Source organism: Brassica napus, chromosome C6, assembly GCF_020379485.1.
Source record: "Brassica napus cultivar Da-Ae chromosome C6, Da-Ae, whole genome shotgun sequence".
NCBI lineage: Eukaryota > Viridiplantae > Streptophyta > Magnoliopsida > Brassicales > Brassicaceae > Brassica > Brassica napus.
The window spans coordinates 28,078,775-28,091,496 of NC_063449.1; the positions used below are offsets into that span (position 1 = coordinate 28,078,775).

General features: G+C 42.4%; 2 protein-coding genes across 2 annotated transcripts; one reads left to right on the forward strand and one right to left on the reverse strand.

The window, feature by feature from the left end:
• Positions 1–311: 311 nt before the first annotated feature.
• Positions 312–3,348, forward strand: LOC106428249 (ketol-acid reductoisomerase, chloroplastic). Its single transcript, XM_048761176.1, has 10 exons — positions 312–762; positions 868–960; positions 1,243–1,308; positions 1,399–1,539; positions 1,622–1,849; positions 1,927–2,044; positions 2,128–2,267; positions 2,341–2,508; positions 2,594–2,749; positions 2,837–3,348. The coding sequence occupies exons 1-10, from the start codon at positions 469–471 to the stop codon at positions 3,200–3,202; spliced, it is 1,770 nt and encodes a 589-aa protein (XP_048617133.1). The 5' UTR covers positions 312–468; the 3' UTR covers positions 3,203–3,348.
• A 1,407-nt stretch (positions 3,349–4,755) lies between these two features.
• On the reverse strand, positions 4,756–6,860 carry LOC106428189 (trihelix transcription factor ASIL2). The gene is made up of 3 exons (XM_013868947.3): positions 5,806–6,860; positions 5,187–5,229; positions 4,756–5,055 (listed from the first exon to the last, which is right to left on the reverse strand). Exons 1-2 carry the CDS (start codon positions 6,701–6,703, stop codon positions 5,189–5,191), a joined length of 939 nt encoding a protein of 312 aa, XP_013724401.2. The 5' UTR covers positions 6,704–6,860; the 3' UTR covers positions 4,756–5,055; positions 5,187–5,188.
• Between the last annotated feature and the right edge of the window lie 5,862 nt (positions 6,861–12,722).

Genomic DNA, 12,722 nt, shown 5'->3' on the forward strand with positions numbered 1-12,722 from the left:
CGATCAGAGATCATCTATGTACCACGGACGCAAAATTCAAAGGCGGATAGTCTAGCACGCAGTGCTAGAAAACAGCCGTCTTTCCTCGTTCACATGGATGCAGATCAGCCGGTTTGGTTCACAGAGTCAATATGAGTTTGTATTGTTGATGACAAAAAAAAAAAAAAAAAACCAAACAAGAAAATCATTTTATCAACTCAACAATAGTTTATGTTTTAGCATTATGGGCCTCATATTATGGACTATAGGCGCATTTATAGATACATTAGACAAGTATATAATGGGCTTCAGGGCCATTTACAGATAACATTAGACAAGTGCCATTATTATTAAATCAATATTTGTCTCTTGGTGGTGTTGAGTAGGTAAAGCTGAGTGCACTTTAAAAACCTCCTCTATCAGTTTCTGTGTGTGACCCTAATTTGCTCCCTCCCGCAGACATTTGGTATTACACTGAGAGAGACTCAAATGGCGGCTGCGACTTCATCCATCGCTCCTTCCCTCTCATGCCCATCTCCTTCTTCTTCCTCCAAAGCCCTTAGGTCATCGAAAGCCACAACCTTTGCTTTCCCCAACATCGGTTCCCTCTCGTCTACTTCCAAGTCTCTGAGGTCCCTCACTGCCACCGTCGCTGGAAATGGTACCGGATCTTCCCTCTCCGCGCGAATGGTTGCTTCGTCTGCGGTTAGAGCCCCTATGTCTCTAGATTTCGAGACGTCTGTGTTCAAAAAAGAGAAAGTCTCTCTTGCTGGTCACGAAGAGGTTCCTTTTTCTTCTATAAATGTCTTCTCTTTTGGGTTAATCATTTTAATATATATCGTTTGTGATTGTTGCTAATATTGAGTTTTGTGGTTATCTTTGGTTTAGTACATTGTGAGAGGAGGAAGGGACTTGTTCAAGCATCTTCCTGATGCTTTCAAAGGGATTAAGCAGATTGGTGTCATTGGCTGGGGATCTCAGGTAGCTTTTTGTTCTCTTGTCTTGTATGTGCTTTCCTTAATCGACATGTTTTTGGTTTGGGTGTTTACTTAAGAAGCAAAACTAACAACTTTTTGGGGTTTTTTGTTTTGTTTTGTGGTATCTATTAACTTCGTTTTCCCCAATGAGCTTGAAAGTTAAACTCACTTAGAATGTATCTTGATTACCTTATGTGAATGAAATAGTTTTCATTTCCATGCTTTTATGAACGAAGAAGATGAGTATGTAAATGTCATGTTCTTTCTCTTCGATATCTATTTGCAGGGACCTGCTCAAGCTCAGAATTTAAGGGATTCCCTTGTGGAGGCAAAGTCTGACATCGTTGTTAAGGTAAACTCCCAACTCATGTGTTGCTTTTTTTTATAGTAGGACTCTTATTTTAAGGCTATACCCTGACATGGTTTCTTTATGGGCATGTAGATTGGGCTTAGAAAGGGCTCTCGCTCATTTGAGGAAGCACGTGCTGTTGGCTTCACCGAAGAAACCGGTACTCTCGGTGATATATGGGAAACTATCTCTGGCAGTGATCTTGTGTTGCTCTTGATCTCTGATGCTGCTCAGGTATATGTGCATTTGATAATCTTCATTATTTGCTCTTTTAAGTATAGACATTAGATTTTAATGTATCTTGTTTTTTTGGCAGGCTGATAACTATGAGAAAATATTCTCCCACATGAAGCCAAACAGCATTCTCGGTTTGTCACACGGGTTTCTACTGGGCCATTTACAGTCCATGGGACTCGATTTCCCAAAGAACATCAGCGTGGTAGCTGTTTGCCCTAAGGGAATGGGTCCATCCGTGAGAAGGCTTTATGTCCAAGGCAAAGAAATCAACGGTGCTGGAATCAACGCCAGTTTTGCTGTCCACCAGGTTTTCTATCTCTCTCTTTAACTACTATACCTCATGTGTTCATTGTTTTAATTATTGATGTGATTTTCTGTTTGCAGGATGTTGACGGTAGAGCCGCCGATGTTGCTCTGGGATGGTCAGTAGCACTTGGTTCTCCTTTTACTTTTGCTACTACTCTTGAGCAAGAGTACAAGAGTGACATCTTTGGTGAAAGAGGTAAGTTGAAACCCAACTTATAAACTGTCTTTCTGTAGCTAAATCCTTAAAACTTATGTTCTTCTTTTTGTTTTGTAAAATAGGTATCCTGCTTGGTGCTGTTCACGGAATCGTGGAGTCCCTGTTCAGAAGGTACACCGAAAATGGAATGAGTGAAGACTTAGCTTACAAGAACACAGTAGAGTGCATCACAGGAACAATCTCAAGGACTATCTCTACCCAGGTTAGTAGTAAGATATCTTTTAGAGGGACCAGTGTTGTTCAAAACCCGTTACTGATGAACTTGAGTAATTCAGGGAATGTTGGCTGTGTACAACTCCTTGTCTGAAGAAGGCAAAAAGGACTTTGAGATTGCATACAGTGCATCCTTCTATCCTTGTATGGAGATCCTCTATGAATGCTACGAGGATGTAGCAGCTGGCAGCGAAATCAGGAGTGTTGTCTTAGCCGGTCGTCGCTTCTACGTAATGACTTCTCTCCTTTTTACATTTACTCAAAACACAGCTTGTCTTGCAGGAACTTTAATGGTTTTTTGCTTGCTTGTAACAGGATAAGGAGGGTTTGCCTGCATTCCCAATGGGAAAGATTGATCAGACAAGAATGTGGAAGGTCGGTGAACGTGTCAGGAAGTCCAGACCAGCTGGTGACTTGGGTCCCTTGTATCCCTTCACAGCAGGAGTTTACGTTGCCCTTATGATGGCTCAGGTACATGTCTTTTTTGTTTATATTCGTTTTCAGTTATCCAGTGAATTCTTGGGAACTACAATCTTGATTTTTTGCGATGTTATGTAGATCGAGATCTTGAGGAAGAAGGGTCATTCCTACTCAGAGATCATCAACGAGAGTGTCATTGAGTCTGTTGATTCTCTGAACCCCTTTATGCACGCTAGAGGAGTGTCCTTCATGGTGGACAACTGCTCGACCACAGCAAGGTTGGGATCGAGGAAATGGGCACCAAGGTTCGACTACAACCTGACCCAACAAGCTCTGGTGGCTGTGGACAATGGTGCACCAATCAACAAAGACTTGATCAGCAACTTCTTCGCTGATCCAGTCCATGGTGCTATCCAGGTCTGTGCAGAGCTCAGGCCTACCGTGGATATCTCAGTGCCTCAAGATGCAGATTTTGTTCGACCAGAGCTGCGTCAGTCCAACTAGAGTGTTATCAGTGTTTGAAATGTTATCGGTCTCTTTTAATGTACTCGTGTGTTTGGAAGAAAGACAATGGTTTTGGAAGTTGTAGGCGTGAGTGAGTGAATGTTTTTGTTTGGACTACTTTAATAATAATGATTTCTCTTTGTCTCTTTCGAATTCCATTAATGGGATGTTCTCTCATCTTATCTACTTCGGTTAAATCTTGTTAGAGAGTTTACTTTCTAGAGAAGCAAATGACTATATTTGACAAGTATTCTAGCAAATGACTATATTTTCAGGCAGAGCATCAAGAAAGTGCCAACCTTTAAAATATATAAAGATGGAGAGAAAGTGGTGCGTCCTAGTCACAAGTTACTAGAGGACAACGTTACCATTTGTTTTTTGAGTTGATTACTCGGACACATTTTGAATTTATACACTTTCCCCTTGTGACACACTTTTTTGTGGGGTCTACTAAATTTTTGGATAACCTTAAAAAAAAGAGAATGTTAGTTTTTGGATTATTTTTCTTATTGTACTTCATGATTTCTTTTGTTTTTATCTCAAAATTTAAAATATATTAAATAAAAATAATTGTCATAATAAATTATATATAAAATTCTCTATCTTTTAAGATCTATTTTCACATATGTATGTTAACTTGTAAACAAAATTAATTGTGGACATGGATTCCAAAGCGTGAATAGTAGAGTTATAAACTAGTTGTGGACATGGACACTTTAACACATAGGTCATTGGCTTATAACTTTAAGAGCTTGTTCTTCGCTATAGTCTCTGGGAAGAAGAAACCCAGATAACCATGTTTCCACCGTTACTCCCACCGTCACCGCCACCACCGACACCATCACCACGATCGAGTTTTGGTTCTAACTCGTTAAAGGTCTCATCTTTCGATCCGATGTACATCGATCTGATGGAGACTTCCTCGTGACCACATCAAATCCAACGCAACTAGCTCTCGATCTTCGATAAGACAGCTCGATCAGAGATGTCTTATCCATTGGAGCTCGATCAGAGCTGTCTTATCAGAAATCGAGAGCTAGTTGCATTGGATTGGATGTGGTCACATGGTAAATCTCCAGCATCCAAAAATGAGATTTTTATCGAGTTGGAACCGCTCGATCGTGGTGGTGGCCTCGGCGGTGACGGTGACGGTGACGGTGGGAGTAACGGTGGAAACGTGGTTATGTGGGTTTTTCTTTTCCGGAGACTATGGCGAAGAATAAGCTTTTAAAGGTTTCAGCCAATGACCTCCGTGTTAAGATGTCCATGTCCACAACTAGTATATAATTCTACTATCCACACGTTGGTGTCCACGTCAATACTTAATTTTGTTTACACGTTAATATATATATATATATATAGATATATGAAAATAGATCTTAAAAGATAAATAATTTTATATATAATTTATTATGACAATTATTTTTATTTAATATATTTTAGAATTTGAGATAAAAATAAATGAAAACGTAAAGTAGAATAAAAAGATGAGAGAAAGTGTCTCTCAAACACTAAATGTCTTATAGTGTAATTGGAAAGTGAGAAATTATCTATAGATGTAAAAAACTCTTGTTTCTTCTCATTTTCTCTCCAAAATCTTTAGCATTCACGAACGTAAATTGATTCACAGAGCCATTTTTCCAATTAAAAGTTTCATTTTTTTTTGTTCTTACTGTATTATCCTATATTCCTATTTGAAATATGCTCTGATTGTATTAATCCAAGGATAATGCTTCAGACAAAGTCAATAAACTGGAAGTGCCTTGTAAGTCTTAGTGCTGCAAGTAGGTATGGTGGGCTGGGCGGACTTGTTCCTTCTTCATCTATGGCTACAATCACAAACTCTCATGATGCTGCAAATCACCAGCAAAGACACAAAACACCATGTTTAGCCCAACAGCTTAAAACCATGACTGTAGCCTAAAGACAAGACTACAATGTTGAGAGTTTTGTAGCAGCTGAAAGAAAATAAAAAGCAGCATACCCTTAGAAGTAACTAGGGAAATCCATCATCCCATACTCAAGAGCTGCACAGACGGAAGATTCAATTATTATTATTATTATTACAAAGAGGTTAATCATATTTGATGCATAAACTGCTACTGATTATTAGTGTCAAAACAATGTAATGCAAAGAGGAATTCATCAAATTAACAAAGGTCAAGGTTGAGAATGACGAGCCAAGCAAAAAAAAAAAAAAAACACAAAAGAAAGGAAGTCTATTGTGTAATGCTCTAGCTAAGTTGCAGTAAAGATTTCATTTCATGCCAGTTTGTTTCCTCAGTGTCATTTCTAAAGCATTCTCATTTTTGACAAAGATATCTCCTAACATCCGAAACAATTAGAATATAAACTCACAATCTTCTCAATCAAGAATGCACTGAAGAAGGCTTAAGCCTACTCAGTTCATGCAGAGTTTGAACAAAACTTAAACAGAATAGCAATTCAGGCAACCATCCTTGGGACGCACAAGTTAAAGCCTTCAAATACTTAAAGCTACAAACAGCAAACAGGAAAAAAGATTTAAACTTTCTAGCTCATGAACCAGCTTCCTAACTAACACCCATTCCAGTCATGCCCGAGAGAAGGGTTTCATGGCTCACCGGCGTTGGCGGAAGAAGTCGGACCAGAGGAACGCCTGAGCTTGTGAAGACGAACCTGCATCTCAGTGAAGAGCTGCATCCTATGACACTCCAACTCCTTAGCGAATCGCATCCTCTGCTTCTCCAGCTCCACCATCTCCTTCCTCTTCCTCTCCTCCACCTTCTCGTATATCTTCCCAAACCTCTCTATCGCCTCCGCAACCTCCTTGTACCCCTTCTTCTCCTCAATCTCAGTCTCCCTCTCCCGCTTCCTGTTATTACCTCCGCTCGATCTGGACCTTGACCCGTCTGAATCATCTTCATACGCCGGGGACGCGGCGGCAGCAGCAGCCGCCGCGAACGCGTTGAGATTCCCGCGAAATCCGAGCAAATTATCCCCGCCGAGAGACATAATCGCCGGCGCCGGACGTCTGGAGATCGCCGATCGTGGCGCGACGGGAACAGGTACGATCGACAACGGCAGCGACGGCGACGGTCTCTGGCTATCATCAGGAGCAGCGCTAGACGACGCCGGGAACGTTTCCCGGAGAAGCTCGTCGAGATCGGAGAAGAAAGGCCACGCGCTGACGTGCGATTCCGAAACCCTAGCCTTCTCGACTTTGTACTTCTTCTTCAGCGTGTCGATCCGGTTCTTACACTGGACGTCGGTGCGGTACGGCTGCGATTTCGCGGCGGAGACGTTGCGGCCGGTGTTGAAGTGACGGTCGTTGACGGCGTTAGCCACCTCTTGCCAGTGTTTCTGGCGGAGGCCGCCTCGGCTAAGGTCGACGTAGCGGCGTCCCCAGGCTTGGATTAGCGTGAAGGTCGCCTCCTCGCTCCAGTAATCTTCTCGGGAAAGCATCGACGGCGAAGGACGAGAGGATCCCGGCGAAAAGGAATCGTTGACGGCGTCCTTCATACCGTTAACGACGGCGAGTTAGTGAGGATGAGAGTAAACGGTGGTGGACGGTGACGGTAACGGAATTAAAGAGGAACGGAGGATTTTTTAAAAAACAAACCAGTTTATGTTTTTGCTATTGTGTGCATGTACTAAACAAACCACTTTATTTCCATGAAATAAAGTGTGGAAATTTATAGTGTAAGATTCTTGTTTTTGTTTTTGTCGTCAGTGTAAGATTAACTTGGTTATATTTGTGATTTTTGTTTTGGTTAGTATTTTCCTATTTTACCTAATATAATTATAATATATTGTTTTAATGGTTTGTATATTTCTAATTTGTATTATTTCTTTTAATTTAAGAAAAAAAGAATTTTGTGAATGTTGACTAAAAGTGTAGATATTCATTTTATTATTTTGGTTATATTTCTGATTTCGGTTTTGGTTAATGTTTTCTTTTCGCCTAATATAATCAGAGTATATGGTTTTAATGGTAAGAAATGAATTTGTATCGACCATTAATAGTATGTAAATTAGTTATTAGTTTTCCCATGGCTTAAGTTTCTGAAACGTAAGATGGAAATCAAAGGTTATTAACCAACTTATCAGATATGAGTATTTGAATGTTTGGTTGTTTTTGGGCCAATATACCCAATACTCAAAGAGAGGCGACGAAAAGGGCGATTAGGGTTTCAGCCGAGTCGCACCGCTCACTGTCCTCACGTCGGTGGCCGAGAAAACACTCCGTCGTCCACATGATTTCCAAATCGATGTCCTCCTCTGGCGAGCCTCCTACAGCAGATCCCGAAAAGAAATCCTTCACCGCGAAAGAAGTTCGTTTGCAAACTCGGCGCTCGATTCAAAGTTGCAGGTTTCTTCGGACCAAGCCCCAGCTCCGACAGCCTCCGCTCCTTCGTATGTCCAAAGATTCAAGTCGTCGCTCAGAAATCTCAGAAAAATCTCGAACTCTACTTTTCTCGAAGATGGAACGCCGGTGGTTCAAGCGCCAGCTTCCGTGCTTCTGAAGACCGCGGAGCTCTAGAAAGACCACATCGTGGCACACTTTCATGGTACCTGTCCTCCACCAGAAAAGATCTTTGCAGATCTGAACCCTGTGTGGGGTAAATATGGAGACATAACGGTGAGAATGGTCTCGGAGACGTCGTGCTTGATATACGTCCCAAACGTGAAGTCAAGAGAGTGGGTACTGCAAGTAGGATACTGGCAAGTAGATCATTGTGCAGTCTCTGTCTTCCCTTGGTCTCCAGAAGGATCGCTTCATGATTTGGAATTGAAGTTTGCTCCAACCTGGCTCATATTAAAGAACGTACCACCTCAGCTGTACTCCCTGGATGGCATTAGTGTAGTCGCAAGTGCAGTTGGAGAACCCCTTCACACTGAGAAATCAAGACTGGATCCATATCATTTTGGAGATACCAAAGTCAAGATAGAGATAGATTTGTCAGTGACTCCGCCAGATGTGGTTGAAGTGAGGGATGCTGAAAGCAACTCGGTGAGAATAAAGATAGAGTACCCAAAACTCCCCCCTAAATGTTGTAATTGTGGAAAGTTTGGGCATTTGATGAATCGCTGTCCTCAACCCCCGATGAAAAGAAAGCCTCGGATAAAAACTCCAGTGAAAGAGAAGGTCAAAGTTGCTATAGCTCCGCCTTCAGTTTCAGTCGCGACAGCTAGTGATCTGGTGGTTCTTGCGATAACGGAGAAGACGCACGAGAGAGGAGATACTCAAGCACACTCTCCGCGATCCTCCTTAAATACGCAAAGGCGAGCTCGGTCGAGGTCCAGAGCCAGGGAGAGACGAAGAAGCCTCTCACAGCTGCCCTCTTATCGTGTAAAAGTGTATTGCAGCGAAGGGGAAGAAGGAGAGATAGTTGAGGGCGTAAGGAATTTGGGAACAGACGTAATGGGAGAGGAAAAGATAAAGGTTCTGGGAAAAAATTTAGAAGGAAGATTTGATTTGAATAGTGAGGATGAAGAGTCTGTATATGTGGCTCCACCACAGGAAGAACATATTTGGATATTGCCAAAAGCGGCGAGGCGTGCTCGGAAGAAGATGGAACGGAGGGCTGTTTGGAATGCTTCAGGGGGTCAGCTGTTAAAGCAAAGGATCCCAATGTTTGTGAACCGAGGTGGTACCTCGGGGAAGAAACATAACCTCTGATCTTTTCAGTTTAAGTGACTGCCCCTACAGTGAATAATTATGAAGATATTTAGCTGGAATGTAAGGGGATTAAACAGTACGGATCGTCAGAGAGTTGTTAAAGAATGGGTTCGAAATGGTCGTTCTTCAGTTGGAGCTTTCCTTGAGACTCATGTCAGAGAGGAAAACGCTACGGTAATTCATGAGACAGTGGTACCAGGCTGGAGGTGTGTTACAAATTACTCGGGTTCAGAAGGAGGTCGTATTTGGGTTGTTTGGGAGCCAGCGGTTTCGGTTATGGTGTACAGCAAGTCCGATCAGATGGTGGTCTGTGGGGTGCTGGAACCAGAGACTGGATTGGAGTTTACAGTAATTTTTGTTTATGGATATAATACAGAAATTCAAAGGAGAAGACTGTGGGAGGAATTGGTTAGGGTTTCCGACATGAATGTGGTTAAAGAGAAGCCACTAATTGTTCTTGGAGATTTTAACCAGATCAGAACATCGTCAGAGCATTTCTCGATTGCCTCTTATCAGCTTCCTGTGAGTGGAATGGGAGAATTGCAAGAGTATCTACTGGACTGTGGATTGGATGACCTTGAAACTCGAGGGATTTTCTACTCCTGGACAAACGGGAGGACAGAAGATCCCATTCTCAGGAAACTTGACAGAGCATTAGGTAACGATTCTTGGAGACAGAACTTCCCGGATATTGTAGCAGTCTTTGAAGCGCCAGGGGACTCAGATCACTCCCCTTGCGTAATAGATTTTGAGGTGGTGCCTGAGATAAGGAAATCGAGCTTTAAGTACTTCTCCTTTCTCTCTACACATCCAAGATATTTGGGAGATCTTCAAGCAGCCTGGAGCGAGAGTATCCTTACGGGATCCAAAATGTTTTCGCTGAAGCAGAGGCTTAAAGCGGCGAAGAAGGCTTGTAGGGAGATTAATAGAGTGGGCTTTGATAACATTCAGCAGAGAGCGAAAGAAGCAATGTTGAGTCTGAAGAGTGTGCAGGAGCGTCTTATGACTGCGCCCACAGATTCGTTATTCCGGGAAGAGTTTGTGGCGAGAAAGAAATGGAAGTTTTTTGAAGCAGCTCAGAACGTGTTTTTCATAAGGAAATCTAGAGTCCGATGGCTTAAAGATGGAGATGCAAATACCACGTTCTACTACAACTCAGTGATCGCTCATCAAGCACGCAATGCTATATGTTATCTAATTGATGAGAATGGGGTCAAAATCTGTAACAAAGCTCAGATAAAAGATATGGTGGTCTCGTATTTTCAAAATCTGCTTGGAGCGGTGAATGGAGAAGTAGTACCCTTGTCGGTTTTAGAGCTTGAAGGGTTAATGAGTTTCCGATATGCAGAGGCGACGAAAGAGGCGTTGATAAAAATACCTTCAGAGGAAGAGATTAAAGGTATGTTTTTCTCAATGCCGAAGAGCAAAGCTCCAGGGCCAGATGGCTTCCCGGCGGAGTTCTTTTGGGAGTCTTGGAGTGTAGTGGGGGAGGATTCGGTGCAGGCAGTGAAGGAGTTCTTTCAAGGAGGAAGACTGCTGAGAGGCTTCAATGAGACAGCAATTTCTCTAATTCCGAAGGTTGTAGGGGCAGATAAGTTGAATTTGTTCAGACCCATTTTGCTCTGCTCTACAATCTACAAGGTCATTGCAAGGGCGTTAAAGACTAAGCTTCAGTTAGTGGTTGATAACATTGTTCAGAGAAACCAAGTGGGGTTTATTCAGAAGAGATTGCTTTGTGAAAATGTTCTTTTAGCTTCGGAGTTGGTTACTGATTTTCATAAAGTAGGGGAGATCAGGAGAGGTTGTTTAAAAATCGATCTCTCGAAGGCATATGACAACTTACATTGGGAGTTTGTGTTAAATTTGCTCGAAGCCTTTGACATGCCAGATAAGTTCATTGGTTGGGTGAAGGAGTGTATATCCACGCCTTCTTATTCTGTTATCGTCAATGGAGAACTTAATGGTCATTTTGAAGGAAGGAAGGGGTTGAGGCAGGGAGATCCGATCTCATCACTATTATTCGTAATGGCTATGGATGTGCTCTCTAAGATGCTGGATAAAGGGGCAGTGAATCAAGTGTTCAAGCCGCATCCATCATGTGAAGATCCGCTGATCACTCATCTGAGCTTTGCAGATGACGTTTTAATCTTCTTTGATGGATCTGAAGAATCGCTAGCAGGGATTATGAGCATTCTGGAGGAGTTCAGAATGGTTTCGGGTTTAAAGATTAATAAGGAGAAGACAGAGCTACTGTTGGATGGAGGTTGCACTGCTAGTTGTCAAGAAATGGCAGAAAGGTTGGGAATAAAGCAAGGGGCTCTGCCCATTCGCTACTTGGGAGTTCCGCTGTCATAAAAAAAAATGAAGAAGAGTGACTTCCAACCTTTGCTAGATAAGATACTCCTTAGATTCAATTCCTGGACAGTGTGGCATTTATCCTTTGTTGGGCGCTTCTAACTCATCCAAGCAATAATTTACTCCACTATTACTTTTTGGGCATCAATCTTTATCATCCCAAAAGAATGCATAAAACTGTTAGAGCAAAAGTGTAATGCATTTTTATGGAGAGGCGCACCAACAGCAGCTAGGGGTGTTAAGGTTTCTTGGATATCAGTGTGTACTCCTAAAGAAGAAGGTGGATTGGGGTGAAGGAGATTGGAGGAGTGGAATCAAGTGCTTGGATTAAAACTGATTTGGCTGATTTTTGCAGCAGGAGGTTCGTTGTGGGTTTCGTGGGTCAGACGTCACCTGATAGGTGATCAAAACCTTTGGGAGCTTCAACCTCAGAGAAGTGATAGTTGGATTTGGAAGAGTATTTGCAACCTCAGACATATTGCTCGCCCCATGTTAGTATGTGAGGTAGGTAATGGTCTTTCTGCTAGTTTTTGGCACGATAACTGGACTACCCTTGGTCCCTTGATTGATCTCACAGGTCCCAGAGGGTAATGAGAGATGGCAACTGGTGGGTCAATAGGAGTATAAGTTGAAAAAAATTGATTACCCTGATCCGGAACTCCTTACCAGCAGCTGCTCCAATTATAGCGTCTGAAGCGGCGGATATTTACTTATGGAAACCGGGAAATAGAGTTGCTTCCTGCTCTTTCTCCACTGCGGATACTTGGGCAGCCCTGCATCCCCAGGGAGAGACAGTGTTCTGGAGTCAACAAGTTTGGTTTCAAGGGAGGATTCCGAAGCATGCTTTTATTACTTGGGTGATTGCAAGAGACAGATTGGGTACGAGAGATAGAATGAGGAGGTGGGGTTTGCAGGTTCCGTCAGTCTGCATTCTATGTAACTCGGCAGATGAATCAAGGCAGCATCTCTTTTTTGAGTGCAGGTACAGTTCCGAGGTCTGGAGTTTCTTCTGTTCTAGAATGAATTTAAACCCACTTGCTCTGTTTGAAGACGGGTTGAGATGGTTGAGAAATCCACCTTCTGATGAGTTTGTGAAGTTGATAGTGAAGCTTGTTTACCAAGCAGCACTATATGGTATTTGGAAGGAGAGGAACACTAGAATTCATAACCAGTGTTTTCGTCCTTCTCGGGCTGTCATTCTCGAGATGAAACAAACGATTCAGGCACGATTGGATCCTTTATCAAGAGCTCATAACTCAAGGAGAACCGATACTACTTTGCTTGCCACTTGGTTCAGTTTCTTTGACCACTGAGGGTTAAGTGAGTTTTGCAGTGATAGGTAGAAGAGTTGAAGAGGCTGGAGAGTCAGAAGAAGGTTAGAAGCGTTGATTTTTTTCTTGGAGATAGGTAGAAGATTTTGGTATAGGTAAGGGTTTTTTATTATGGTTTACCCGTTTGTGGGCGTCTCTTAGGTGTAAAGTTGTAATGCCCAGTTTAATAAAT

Excerpts from the sequence above, each read along its gene's own strand:
- LOC106428249 (XM_048761176.1), top strand. The coding sequence starts at position 469 with ATGGCGGCTGCGACTTCATCCATCGCTCCTTCCCTCTCATGCCCATCT. Across the intron at positions 2,509-2,593 it reads TAGCCGGTCGTCGCTTCTAC|GATAAGGAGGGTTTGCCTGC; the intron begins GTAATGACTTCT and ends TGCTTGTAACAG. Across the intron at positions 2,750-2,836 it reads TTGCCCTTATGATGGCTCAG|ATCGAGATCTTGAGGAAGAA; the intron begins GTACATGTCTTT and ends GATGTTATGTAG.
- LOC106428189 (XM_013868947.3), bottom strand. The coding sequence starts at position 6,703 with ATGAAGGACGCCGTCAACGATTCCTTTTCGCCGGGATCCTCTCGTCCT. Across the intron at positions 5,230-5,805 it reads GACTTCTTCCGCCAACGCCG|CTCTTGAGTATGGGATGATG; the intron begins GTGAGCCATGAA and ends CCGTCTGTGCAG.